Here is a 13130-nt window from a genome sequence, read left to right on the forward strand (position 1 = left end):
CTTGATTGGATTGCTTTATTTGGACAATTAGTAAAAATACGATGTAAAATAAAATGTTTAAGGACATATCATCAACATTCATTTATCTTATTGAATGTATTTACACACTTAACGATATCATTAAGCATTATCATTTTTGATTAAATTAATTTTATTTAAATCTATGAAAGATTATAACAATTACAAACTTTTACTTTGGTAAATAATATACATTCTTACAATATTTGTGACACAAAACATTCAAACTAAACAACAACTGATTTCTCACATAGACTGCCAGCATTTATGTATATTTAGACTGCACATTTATGTAAATGGTGTCGTTTACATCGATCGTGTTTTTAATGTAGCTAATAACATTAGTTGTATTAATGTAAGTCAGAGGCCATTTTGGGGCCTCACATCTGGTAAGATTCACCTTGTGGAGTCAAAGGAAACAGCTGAAATGGTGCCATCCAGTCCATATCATGATCCCTGAAGTGAAAAGGGGTGTAATTTGATTTGCTCATTTATATAATTATATAATCAGAACCTCACCAAACGCCTCCAACGATAAAAGCAGCTTAATCAGATCCATTTAAGCAGATGTTTTTAATTTACAGTAGGCCTAAATCAGCTTTTTTTAAACATCTTGTACATATACAACTAACTATACAACAACAATGCAGTTGCAGTCATCCATATAATGAGTAAATGAGTTTACCTGTGTAACTTTTGACCTTTTCTTCTAAGAAATTCCTCTTCATCCACAGTCCAAACTGAACCTTTCCTTCCTTCAACACGCACAAAGCACTTATGAAGGCTGAGGTTATGTCGAACCGCATTCTACACACAGACAGAGAGAAGAAGAATTACCTATACACTGAAGTTACATATTAGTCATCCACAACACAGTAATTTCACAGTCGGGTCATCAAGTCATTCATTCATTGACATGCAAGTGCAACTTCTGAAAGTTTTCAGGTGTATATACAACAGAGGCTGTGGGTTTCGGGATTGGCTTGTTTGTGGCCAATGAGTCATGGAATGACAAATAAAAGTGTACAATACAAACATTACATCTCATACCTTCCATGTAGCAGTGTTGTGACGGAAGTAGAAGAACATGCTGGTAAACCACTGATAAATTTCTTTCAGTGTAAGCTGCTTTTCTGGGGACTTCAGGATTGCCTGACATAACATAACATTGTTGATGTGACTGACAGGAAATCAAAAGGTAACATGCAGGATGTTAATTCAGCAATACTTACCCATCGTATCATGGAGGCGTAGGTGAAAGGTGGCCTCATGTTTGTGAACTTATAATACTCAAAGCTGGGGATAATCCCTATGGGCAGAAATAGAAAACAATAACACATACTGTGTTGTGTGTGTAGAGATTTGCATGACTGATGTTATTGAGTTAAATTTACAAGCTAGATTTCTAAATTGGTGTTTTATAGTATAATTTTAATGACCTGGTATAACTTGTGAGGTAGAGATCTGCCAGTATCCTTGTGTTAGCGCTTCAGTTGCTGCTCTCTCACAGTCATAGTGATCATTTGATGATGCAGGTTGCAGAAGTCCTGACAGATGTGCCGGCTTTTCCACAATGTTGCCACCCTAAGATCAGAAGGAGAAAATCACATCAATATATAATTTTTGGCATCAAATATCACCTGGCCTTCATCTGGCCCTAAAATGTAGCTAATACTAACCACAAATGACAACCAGAACCTAAACAGATCCCACAGTCATGATGGCATAATTTGATTACCGGCATTAAAGTATCGGTCACTCACACAAGGTTTTGACTTGGTTTTTATAACTCTCCCTGTTTTAGTCTTGTAGGTTAGCTGAGGATCATTGATGTCTGGTGTGATGTAATTTCAGGTCAAAACTTTAGTCTCAAGAATACAGTGGTGTGAAAACTAATTAATTAAGGAGTTAAAAAGCAAGATGAATATCCCTTTTATAAGCATACATGACAGTTAGCTGATAGGAGACTGCAATGTTCATTACATACATTCCTAAAATGCTACCATTTTTCCTTGCTTCCATACACAGATATTATAATTTTTTACCATAGACATATTTTACCTTATTCCATACACATATTCTTACCAAGTGATTTTGAAATTTTCACAGTATTACCTATAATATTCTTTTCTTGAGGAAAGTCTTATTTCTTTTATTTTGGCTGTAATAAAATCAGTCTTTACATTTTTTTAAACAATTTTAAAGGTCAGTATTAATAACTGCCTAAGATTTTTTTTCTCCAGAACAAACCAACGTTGTCCAATAACTTTTATATTTACAGTATACACTCACTGGCCACTTTATTAGGTACACCAGTCCAACTGCTCGTTAACGCAAATTTCTAATCAGCCAATCACATGGCAGCAACTCAATGCATTTAAGCATGTAGACATGGTCAAGACAATCTGCTGCAGTTCAAACCAGTTCTCACCAAAAATTGGACAATAGAAAATTGGAAAAACGTTGCCTGGTCGGATGAGTCTCGATTTCTGCTGTAACATTCAGATGGTAGGGTCATTTGGCATCACCAACATAAGAGCATGGATCCCTCCTGCCTTGTATCAACAGTTCAGGCAGGTGGTGGTGTAATGGTGTGGGGGATATTTTCTTGGCACATTTTGGGTCCATAAGTACCAATTGGGCATTGTGTAAAAGCTACAGCCTACTTGAGTATTGTTGCTGACCATGTCTATCTCTTTATGACCACAGTGTACCCATCTTCTGATGGCTACTTCCAGCAGGATAATGCGCCATGTCATAAGGCGCGAATCATCTCAGACTGGTTTCTTGAACATGACAATGAGTTCACTGTACTCAAATGGCCTCCACATTCACCAGATCTCAATCCAGTAGAGTAGCTGGAATGAGATATTTGCATCGTGGATGTGTAACTGACAAATCTGCAGCAACTGCATGATACTCTTATGTCAATATGAAAATCTCTGAGAAATATTTCCAGTGCCGTGTTGAATCTATGCCACAAAGGATTAAGGCAGTTCTGAAGGCAAAGGGGGGTCCAACCCGATACTAGTTATGTGTACCTAATACAGTTGCCAGTGAGTGTATTTTTCTTATAAAATTTTATTAAAAAAACTTACCTCAGAGGTAGATTTCACATCAAGCAAGTGTAGCTGCATAGCCTGCAGTTTTTGTCTTTCTGCAGTCAACTATCAGTAGTGTTCATAAAGGAAATATAATGCAGGATCATAAACAAGCATCCATTTATAATACAATTATTAATATTGTAACCTCCTGACCCCTATTTATTTAGTCCCTGTGACATAAGAGGTAAAGATACCTGATTCTCCATGTGCTGTACTCTGTCTTTCTGCATCCTCAGCTGGCCTATGCTTCTGTCTCCAGGAGCATGGTCAGTAGAAAGGTGCCTAGATTATGAAACAGACACACTGCTATAGGATATTGCTGTATTTATTTAGATTGTTTTAGTTAACTTTGTGTCTCACCTTAAGAAATGTCCATATTCTGTGAATACATCTTCGCTCTTTGAGCACCCTGGCCATCTGCATTGTCCTTTAACACACAGATAGTCACCTGAAAGACTATATGGATGCCTGCGGATAATAATAATAAATGCTTAATTTAGCTCAAAACATATTGCATTATATCTTATTTGTAAAAGTGAAATGAATATAGACACAATAATGTTACAAAGTGGATGTCCACATTTTCATTCCAGCACTGAATATCCTAATTTGTGTTTGTTTTCTCAAACTACATACTCACTTCCCAGTATACTCCGGGCTGCCAGGCTGAGGGCTTGACGCATAAGCACCGATTCTGCTTTCAGACTGGCCAGTGTAAAGAGGGATGGCATCTGATGGTTCACTGTCAGGTTCTGTCTTACACACGGTGTCCACAACCCAATCATGAGCACTGCATGCTGCAGAGCATTATGAAAAATTCACTTTCAGAGATGCACTAACTGGTCACTTTATTAGGTACACCTGTTCAATTGTCTTTTATAGCAACTCAATACATTTAGGCATGCAGACATGATCAAGAGGATTTGCTGAAGTTCATTAGAACAGGGGAAAGGGGGATTTTAATGACTTTGAATGTGGCATGTTTGTTTGAATGTGATGGGTTTTTCTGAAATTTCTAGATTCTAGATTTTTATCCACAATCATATTACAGAAATTTGTCAGAAAAAAAGAAAATATTAAGTAAGTGGCTTTTTTTTGAAAGCTTTGTTGATGACAGACGTGAGAGGAATGATCAGACTGGTTTGAGAAGCAAAACAACGCATCAAACCGTGAAGCAGATGTGCTACAGCAGCAGAAGAGCACAACAGTGCCACTCTTGACAGCAAAGAAGAAAAAAAAACAGGAAACTGAGGCTATAATAAACAATAGCTCACCAACAGAAGAATAATAAACGGTTGCCTGGTTTGATGAGTTTTAATTTCTTATGTGACATGATGAAAGCAGAAATTGGTGTAAAAATATGAAACCATATATTATAAAGCGTAAAATGGTGCAAGTACAGTAGGGAGTTTATCCCAGTACTACAAAGTGTACCTAATAAAGTGGCTGTTGAAAGTAAATAGTTTTCTATATTTTATAGTCTACAGAAGCAGTACCTTGTGGAAAAGGCTGGTTGCCTTTACGTAGCACTGATGGTCTGTGTTGTTTAAAGTATTTGGTTGTACTTCCACTGGCACTCTAGGTAAAGGAAGCAGAAACAAATCAAGGATCATGTTTTAGATCAAATTATGCGACATCTTAGAGTTTTTAATTTATTTTCAATTCTTTGTGATCCTTTAGTGTTGATTTAAAAGTGAAACCTATTACAACTGGACTGTACCTGCTTTTGTAGAGTGAAATTCTGATTGCGAGATGAGCCGAGGCCTCTGAGGTCACTCTCCAAGGCAACAGATATCTTTGAAATCCCCAAAAAATACAATCTTGAGCACTATAGCACTTAGCATAGCATAGCATAGTATAGTAAGGACATTTTTAAATGGCATGTTAGCCCCAAGGCCAACATTAAACTACTTTAATGAACTCTCTTAAATGTGTCATCTTTCATTCATTCATTAATTTTCTTTCGGCTTAGTCCATGATCGCTGCTGTGGGTTGCCACAGCAAAATGAACTGTCAATTTCTCGGGCATATGTTTTACGTAGTGGATGCCCTTCCAGTAAGAAAACAGCACTGGCCACATCATTTAATGATAAAGCATTTAATATTTGGCAGAGGGCAAGAATATCCACTGTCAGTGATTTTTATGTCGATAATATTTTTCTCAGCTTTTCACATTTAATACAAAATTGTCTCTTCCTAGCACTCATTTCTTTAGATACTTGCAACGCAGAAATTTTGTTAAAACTCATATCCAGATTTTGCGAACCTTCCACCAAAATCTCAACTTGACCACATTTTTTAAGTACCCTTACATAACAAAGGTACAACGTCTATTTTATACAGGCTGATCTCCTCTTTTTCTACTACCTCTCTTTCCTTTATTAAATAACAGTTGGAGTCAGACTTTAATCTTACATTCGAGGACAAGACGTGGGACCAGATTTTGTCCCGTGCTCATACCTCCTCTATCTGTGCACGACATTGCCTCATCCAATTACAATTAGTTCGAGTTCGATTATACTGGACAAAAGTGAGGTTGGCAAAAATAACTCAACACATGGACTCTATATTTGATCACTTTAATCAAGCACCTATGTTTTGCATGCATATACATATGTTTTGGCTTTGTCCATCAATCATTTCTTTTTGGCTATCAATTTTCAAGTGTTTCCCTTCTGTGACAAAGATACACATCGAACCGTGTCCTCTTTTTGCACTTTTTGGACTTTCTCTGAATATGGTAGGGTTATCGAGCTGTACTGCAAACGCCCTTGCATTTTTGACACTGTTAGCAAGACGGTGTATTCTGTTATTATCAAAGATTTCCCCTGAGTTTTGACAACTGGATGCAATGAACTTCACCATTTGAAAAAAAAAATCAGGTTTACAATAAATGGCAATACTAGAGCTTTTTCTGAAACATTTAGAATTTTCTTTTCTGAGCATGTAAGTATCTCTACAAACTGTAAATCTAAGTCTTAAGGCCTTTCGATTGCAATGCAAACATAATTAGGTACGTTATATAAATACCTGAGGATTAATTTTTGTAATATTGGGTTATCAAGGTATGTGTGTATTCTGTACAGATGTTATTTTCAATTAATTTGTTTTTTATTTCGTAATTTATTTATTTATTTATTATTTATTATTTTTTTATAATTGTTTGTTTACTTTCTAAAATTATCATTATTTTTTTCTTCTTTTCTCTCTTTCAACTTGTTTAGAGGCTAGGGGTGGAAATAATATTTGTTTAAATTTCTCTGTAAAATTACTTTGTTATATCTGTAAAAGTTTATTAGATAGATCAACAAAAAAAAACTTGTGAACCCCCAGTGCTGGGTAACACCCACACATTTCTCATTCACACACAGACTCATGCACTACGGCCAATTTAGTTTATCCAATTTACCTATACCATATGTCTTTGGACTATGGAGGAAATCTTTCTTCTTAAATTTACATTCATTTTAGAGTCAGGCATTGTTCACCCATAAAGTGATAATATCCATGCATTCTGTTTAAATTGTTTATGCAGAAGGAAAAATATGTATTTAATTTTATTTAAATAGTTCATTATTATTTCCTATTTATTAAGATCAATTATTATGAAAGCAACAAAATTACATTCTCAAGCACTCTCAACAAAGACTATTGACCTTATTCTGCAATGCGGAAGTGCACTAATTTTTGCGATTGTTTTAGAACTTCCGATTCAGTTGCTTATGGGAGAAATGACTAGGAATAATAAACGGCGGAAAATGGTCAAACTGCTTGCTCTACAAGCAAGTGTGTTCATGCCTATACCTAAAAAGTAAAATATTATAATGTGAAAATCTCAGTTTGCAACATGAAACAGCATAACAAGCCATTTAAAATGTCTATATATCAATGCAAGTGAATGAGAATGGATGTCTCAAACAAAGAAAATTCAAATGGCTGTACCCGCTCAAACGTAAAGAATAAGGTCAATATAATGCACAAAATGTCTCACTCGTATAGTTTTGAATGGGAAAAATTATAACGGTCAATAATGCGAATGAAGCCCCGCCTTCTAGTACAGGAGCCAATCAGTGATCACTATATACAGTACTGATGAGTCTCTAGTGGAGGGGCTTGAACCAGACATAATTTCAGCAGATTTTGTGTGATTCAACTATTTAGAAATAAAACTAAAGAGAGGTGACGCAGTGGCGCAATAGGTAGTGCTGTTGCCTCACAGCAAGAAGGTCGTTGGTTCGAGCCTCAGCTGGATCAGCTGGTGTTTCTGTGTGGAGTTTGCCCTGCTTTCACGTGGGTTTCCTCCGGGTGCTCCGGTTTTCCCCACAGTCCAAAGACATGTAGTGCAGGGGAACTGGGTAGGCTAAAATTGGTCATAGTGTATGAGTGTGAATGTGTGTGTGGAAGTTTCCCAGAAAGGGGTTGCGGCTGGAAGGGCATCCGCTGCTTAAAAACGTGCTAGATAAGTTGGCGGTTCATTCCACTGTGGCGACCCTGGAATAACAAAGGGACTAAGCCGAGAAGAAAATGAATAAAAGAATAAACGAATGAAAACTAAAGAGATAGTTGTTGTTTAATTTTATTGTTGATTCTTAATATGAAAATAATATGAAATTTAACCGCAAGCTTGTCAAGCAGTTTTGGATAATTTGAAGTTGGCCCGAGTATGTGTATTTTAAAGATGGCCGCCAAGTGAAATGACTTGCCTTAAATGTACTTTGGTTTCAAGCACTTTATCCAAAACCTAAGCACTTTGTCAAACACTATATTAAAATTAAAACATTTTCAAGGATTTCCAGCATCCATATTTTAGTTGGATCATGGATTTGAAGTCAGGCGAGAACCAGAGAACAATTATTTATTCTGTTGAATAAGATTGTTCATGTAGTAATACAAAGAAATGACAGCTTCTGCTTCATTACCTTGGTAGCCATTGGTTTTGGTGAGGTCAGAAGAGAATTGCTTATTCTGGACTTCATCTGTATGATGGAAAAGGTGGCACAGTCTTCATCTTGGTACAGATGTTGGTGACTACTCCTGTTATCATCCCCTCTGTGTGTTCCAGTAGCATTAAGAAGCATACCTATATAGAAATAAGCAGGAAGACACAAATGACTTTTAATAACCATACTACTAAATTAGGAGTGAAATGAATCAACCTCCAAATACTAACACAAGGTATTTCCTGCTTAGATAGCTTCACCTTTTGCTTTGTTTCCAAAAATAGCATAATTATGCATTAATAAATGAAATGAGGGTTGTTTTTCCTTTTCTTGTTTCACATTTGCAGGTGCTTTCTGAACACAAACCACATTTCACATTGAGCAAGGACCAAGAGGTCAGGAAAGCGGAGGTGGGCCCCACATATTTTTGCAAAAACATCATTTGCACATACTGTGAAACAAACATTTTTCTAAGTTAAATGCATGATATGTATTTTAATACTTTATAAATGCACTGGACATTTAAAATATGTGCAATTTTTTATGCAAATAGTTGAATTACATAATTTTTGTATGTTTGAAATCCAGTTAGATTTGTGAGCGTTATAATAAATAGGTTATAAATAGAAATAAAAACGCAATTATACAGATTGCAACAGCACATTTAAGTAATTTGACGATTGTAGTACAAAATTAATAATTTTAGTACCACTAAATTTCACAAACCTTCACATTTCACAGAAATGTATGCATGCTTACTCGCCTTTTATTATATCTTAAATTTGTATTTTTACTGAACTATTAAATGAACCCTTTGCAATCTGTTCTCATTATTAATATAAAAATTTTAAAAAGTTGTGATTTGCTTCACTTTGATAGTTAATTACACAAAATTGAGAAATTACCCACAATTGATTATAAAAACCCAGGATGGACTTACGGCAAGGATGTTGCATATAACTTCTGAGAAATAATTTTAAAAAAAAAGTTTTTGGATTTTAGAGCACCATTTCATTGCGGTTTTCTGAAACTGCTCAAGAAGTCGTGTGTTGCTTATTCTCTTTGACATTTCACATTAACCACATCAAATGTAGGATAAATGTCATTTTTTCACCTGGGGGGGTTTTCCAAGCAAGCAACTAGATGTGATCAGAAGGAGACTTAATAGATGCTGAATAGTAAAAACATTTTATTTTTATTGTTTTCAAATAATGCTAGAAATGCATTTTGTATGCTACAAATTAACTATTTTATGCATCACGTTTCTAAAAGCAGTGGAATCCCTCTGAATTTAAACTAATACACACACTCAAAAAAACTGACATTTGCTGTTTGTCAAACTGCTTATTAAAACTGAGCCGAATTCTTTTGTGTTTTTTTGGGGGGGACAACTTAATTGCTTTGTTTAATTCACTTAAATTTGTAAAAATGTTAAAAGTTAACTTCGATTTAACTTCGAAATTTTAACTTTAAATCAAAAAAATCGATTTGTGTTGGTGCAACATGAAGTAACTGCATGGAACCCAGCATTTTTGTACAGCGTACACAAAAAAAAATTATATTTGCTGATTGTTCAAACCAATTTAAACTTTAAATTGAGCTGAAACAACACAATTTTTTTTACTTTTTTGAGTAGAAAACTTAATTGTTTTATGGTCAATCTACTTAATTCCTTCATGTTGTCCCAACACAAATCAATTGTGTAGAATCTATCATTCTTTATATTGTACATGCAAGGGGATGTCATTTTTGGTTCTTTACATTTCAGTAGTTCTCAGTGTTGTTGTCATTGTATTTAGTGAATGCGCACCAATCATTTTTCCTCAGAGAGTTGATATTGATAAGACCGGGATTATTCAACCCAATGAAACTCATTATTCATCTCTCAGTCTGAATACAGTCTTCTCTCAGTTCCATTCACCAAAATTAAATCCATCAAGATATGACAACAGTCTGGACTGACAGTTTCAAGTTTCATTTTGAAATTGCGATACTTTAGAAACTCTTCTATTCAGTGAAGTCAGTTTTAACTTTCATGTTCTTCGGTGGAATTTATAGTCACAACGATAATTATTAGAGCTGAGCTGTGAGTCACCTGACCTCAGAGTGTCGGTATGAATGCTAATGCTATCAATCAACAGAGATGTGGAATTAAACCTGAAACCTGTAATTAATGATTAAAAAACAATTACAAATATAGAACACAAAGTGCATTCTGTCCTCAATGCTCTCCCACGAACATACAAATTACATTTTGACTCACTTTTTTTCCATTTCTCTGGTCATACCCACTCATTTACGCTTACATTTCTCTGAACAAGTGATATGATAAAAATCAAAGACCAGGATATTTAGGGTATGTACTGTACTGTACTGTAAATTTGAGAGTAAAACGACAGTTTTGAATATTTGGGCAGACCCAGTTTCGCCATCTTGATTTATTACTGTTGATAATTACTGATTTTAGGTTTGATTTATTTATTGTTTAATTTAGGGAGTTCTAAATTAACTATTGCATTAACACCCATTGCATTGTCTGCGGCAGTTGCTGAACATGTGCAAATTGAAGAAAATAAAACAAATAAATGGGGGACGTTTAGTAAGACGTTTAGGCACTATGGCATACAGTATGCGAAACAACCAAGGTAAGAACTTGTCTCTTCATACAGTAATTGTGTTTCATTAGAATACAAAAATAGCTATTCATCATTTTTTTATTTACTTAAAAGCATAGTTCACCCAAATATGAAAATTCTGTCACCTTCCACTTGTTCCAACCCTCTTTGAGTTTCTTTCTTCTGTTAAACACAATAGAGGTTCTGTTGGAAACTGGGAGATATTTGAATTGCATTTTTGTTTCCTGCTATGAATGTCAATGGCAACCGGTTTCCAGCATTCTTAAAGATATCTTTTATGTTGAACAGATTAAAGAAACTAACAAAGATTTGGAACAATTGTGGGTAAGTTAACGGTGAGTAAATTTTAATTTTTGGGTGAACAAACTCCCACTGCACTGTGAGATGCTGACCAATTAATAAACATCAAATTACAATGCATCAGTTCGACATTCTGTGATCCAGCAAACACAGATCGACTGCTAAAAATGAACACAAAATTGCAGCGTTAATACATTTATCCAACAAAACTCAATGAAGTTTGTTCCTTTTGTTGATGACTGTCAGTTTAGTGCCCATCACTGTCCTTTATAAAAACTGTATAGAATATGTACAATATCTGCCAATCAAGTTATCAACAATAACGGGAATATATTTATAGTTACCAGCCTATCGTATGAAGAGTAATATCAAGGTGTCATACACTTAAAAACAAAGGTTCTGAAATTGAATTCTGTGCAATGATCCTGTAGAAAAACCATTTTAGGTTTCCCCCCAAAAATTGAACAGCTTTACAAGTATAACAGTTTGTTGGTTTTAAAAAACACAGTTTATTTTACAGAGCATTTGTCTGCTCTAAAGAATTGGAAAATGTCTTTGATTTTAAAAGTTCTGTATAGAAGCATCAATGCCAATAATGAAAACAAATTTTACACGTTAAAACACATATTTAAGATGTTGAACATAAAATTAGGTGATCCAACCCTTAGAGATACTGTTTATTTCACAATTATACCTAACTAATGCTATCAAACTCATAAAATAAGGGTTAAAACCAAGCAAGTCATTACAGCCTGATGCAAAGCAAAATCGTTACGATTTCCTCTTAGTACTGTTTGTCCTCTAGTTATTTTGAAGACCCATGTGGCACCGATATTTTTAAGAATCTCTTAAATGAATTGTAGTGCAAGATCAAGAACTGTTATAAAAATTAATAAAGAAAACTTTAGAACAACTGAAAAACTTACTCAAGCCAACAAAAATGTTCTTGATATAGATGTTTGTTTTCACAAGAATAAATTGCAATAGAGTTTTTTAAAACAACATTCAGAGAGACATTACTTATATTAGCAACTTGATTTCTTGGTAAAGAACTTGAGGCGTCGACCTTGTTGTTTGTTTAGGTTTTTTTTTCTCGAAAATGTCGCACCTACTCATTTTCTCCTCAGATACGCTAGAAGTGTATTTTTAGTTTTGTAACTTACCCTTTACATCGGTCTGTGTGGTGATCCTCCTATAGTATGGAACATTGATTTCATAGGTAGTAGCTTAGCTAACACATGATGGAATTGCTATGATAACTACAGGATCTCTGTAGAAGAAAGGATGTTTTACCTCCCACACCTTTCTTTGTCTGTCGCCCTTTTCCTTGAGACTGTCACTCTATATGTTCTTTAGCTTTTCTTTCCTCAGCAACGGGGTTTGTGGTGCATCTGAGCAGGAAAGAAAGACCAAACCCTGAGTCTGACTCTGTGCACAGACCTCATTTTGCATCTGCACTTTAGGAAAAAACAGTTTGGTTGCTAGTCTTTTTATGCTAAGCTTGTTAAGTGTTTTTCTGTCACGAAAAGAAAAAAAAATAGGCTAAAAAGTGATATGACAAAAAAAGTTTTATTAAAATAGATTTGTTAATTTGTTAAGGTTTTACAAAGTTTAACTTAATATTTTAGTCAGCTTGAGATGTTGAGATAAATAGAAACATCAAGTTTATAACTATTTTTTACAGTAGCTTTAGTGTTGTACATTAATCTAAATTTCCAATGCGATTTTGTGTATAATGAATGGCAATATAAAGAAAAAAATATATGAGAATATTTTAAGAAGTCAAAATATTGACTTTTAAAATCTGTTTTAGCACTGTTTGAATTGTTTAATCTTGCTTCAAATCATCCATTGATAAATAAATGATTAATAAATTACTTTGAATATGAAAAAAGTCAAAGCAGGATGTTGTGTCAAAAACTGACCAAATATTGTGCACATTTGATGATGCAATGCTGTGAGTCAATCGTAATCATAATCTAACAACAGATTTAACAAATTAACTCTTTCATTTCCAAACACTGCTGTCAATTATCTACAAAGGGCAACAATTTTAGGAAAGAAATAGCAAAAGTCTCTATATTATAATATATTGTATATTAAGCTTTTAAATTATGAAATTTCAGTGATTA

The 13130-nt window shown here is 34.5% G+C and overlaps 1 protein-coding gene across 6 annotated transcripts in view; it reads right to left on the minus strand.

Moving 5' to 3' along the window:
• foxp3a (forkhead box P3a) overlaps positions 1–13130 on the minus strand; it is an 18988-nt gene continuing 5858 nt past the window's right edge. The window contains exons 1-14 of one of the 6 annotated variants that reach the window (XM_087263785.1): positions 12292–12389; positions 12162–12190; positions 8042–8202; positions 4843–4917; positions 4619–4700; positions 3763–3919; positions 3483–3590; positions 3317–3404; positions 3117–3185; positions 1458–1602; positions 1251–1327; positions 1069–1170; positions 704–825; positions 1–474 (exon numbers count right to left, since the gene is read on the minus strand). In XM_087263785.1, coding sequence (XP_087119911.1) covers positions 399–474; positions 704–825; positions 1069–1170; positions 1251–1327; positions 1458–1602; positions 3117–3185; positions 3317–3404; positions 3483–3590; positions 3763–3919; positions 4619–4700; positions 4843–4917; positions 8042–8200 — 1260 coding nt within the window. In that variant the 5' untranslated portion in view covers positions 8201–8202; positions 12162–12190; positions 12292–12389 and the 3' untranslated portion in view covers positions 1–398. Of the gene's footprint in view, positions 475–703; positions 826–1068; positions 1171–1250; positions 1328–1457; positions 1603–3116; positions 3186–3316; positions 3405–3482; positions 3591–3762; positions 3920–4618; positions 4701–4842; positions 4918–8041; positions 8203–12161; positions 12390–13130 lie in introns of those variants that run through there. The other 5 variants (XM_087263787.1, XM_087263786.1, XM_087263784.1 and 2 more) reach the window with 5 other exon arrangements.

Source organism: Danio rerio, chromosome 8 (assembly GCF_052040795.2).
Source record: "Danio rerio strain M-AB ecotype USA chromosome 8, GRCz13ab, whole genome shotgun sequence".
Classification (NCBI taxonomy): Eukaryota; Metazoa; Chordata; class Actinopteri; order Cypriniformes; family Danionidae; genus Danio; species Danio rerio.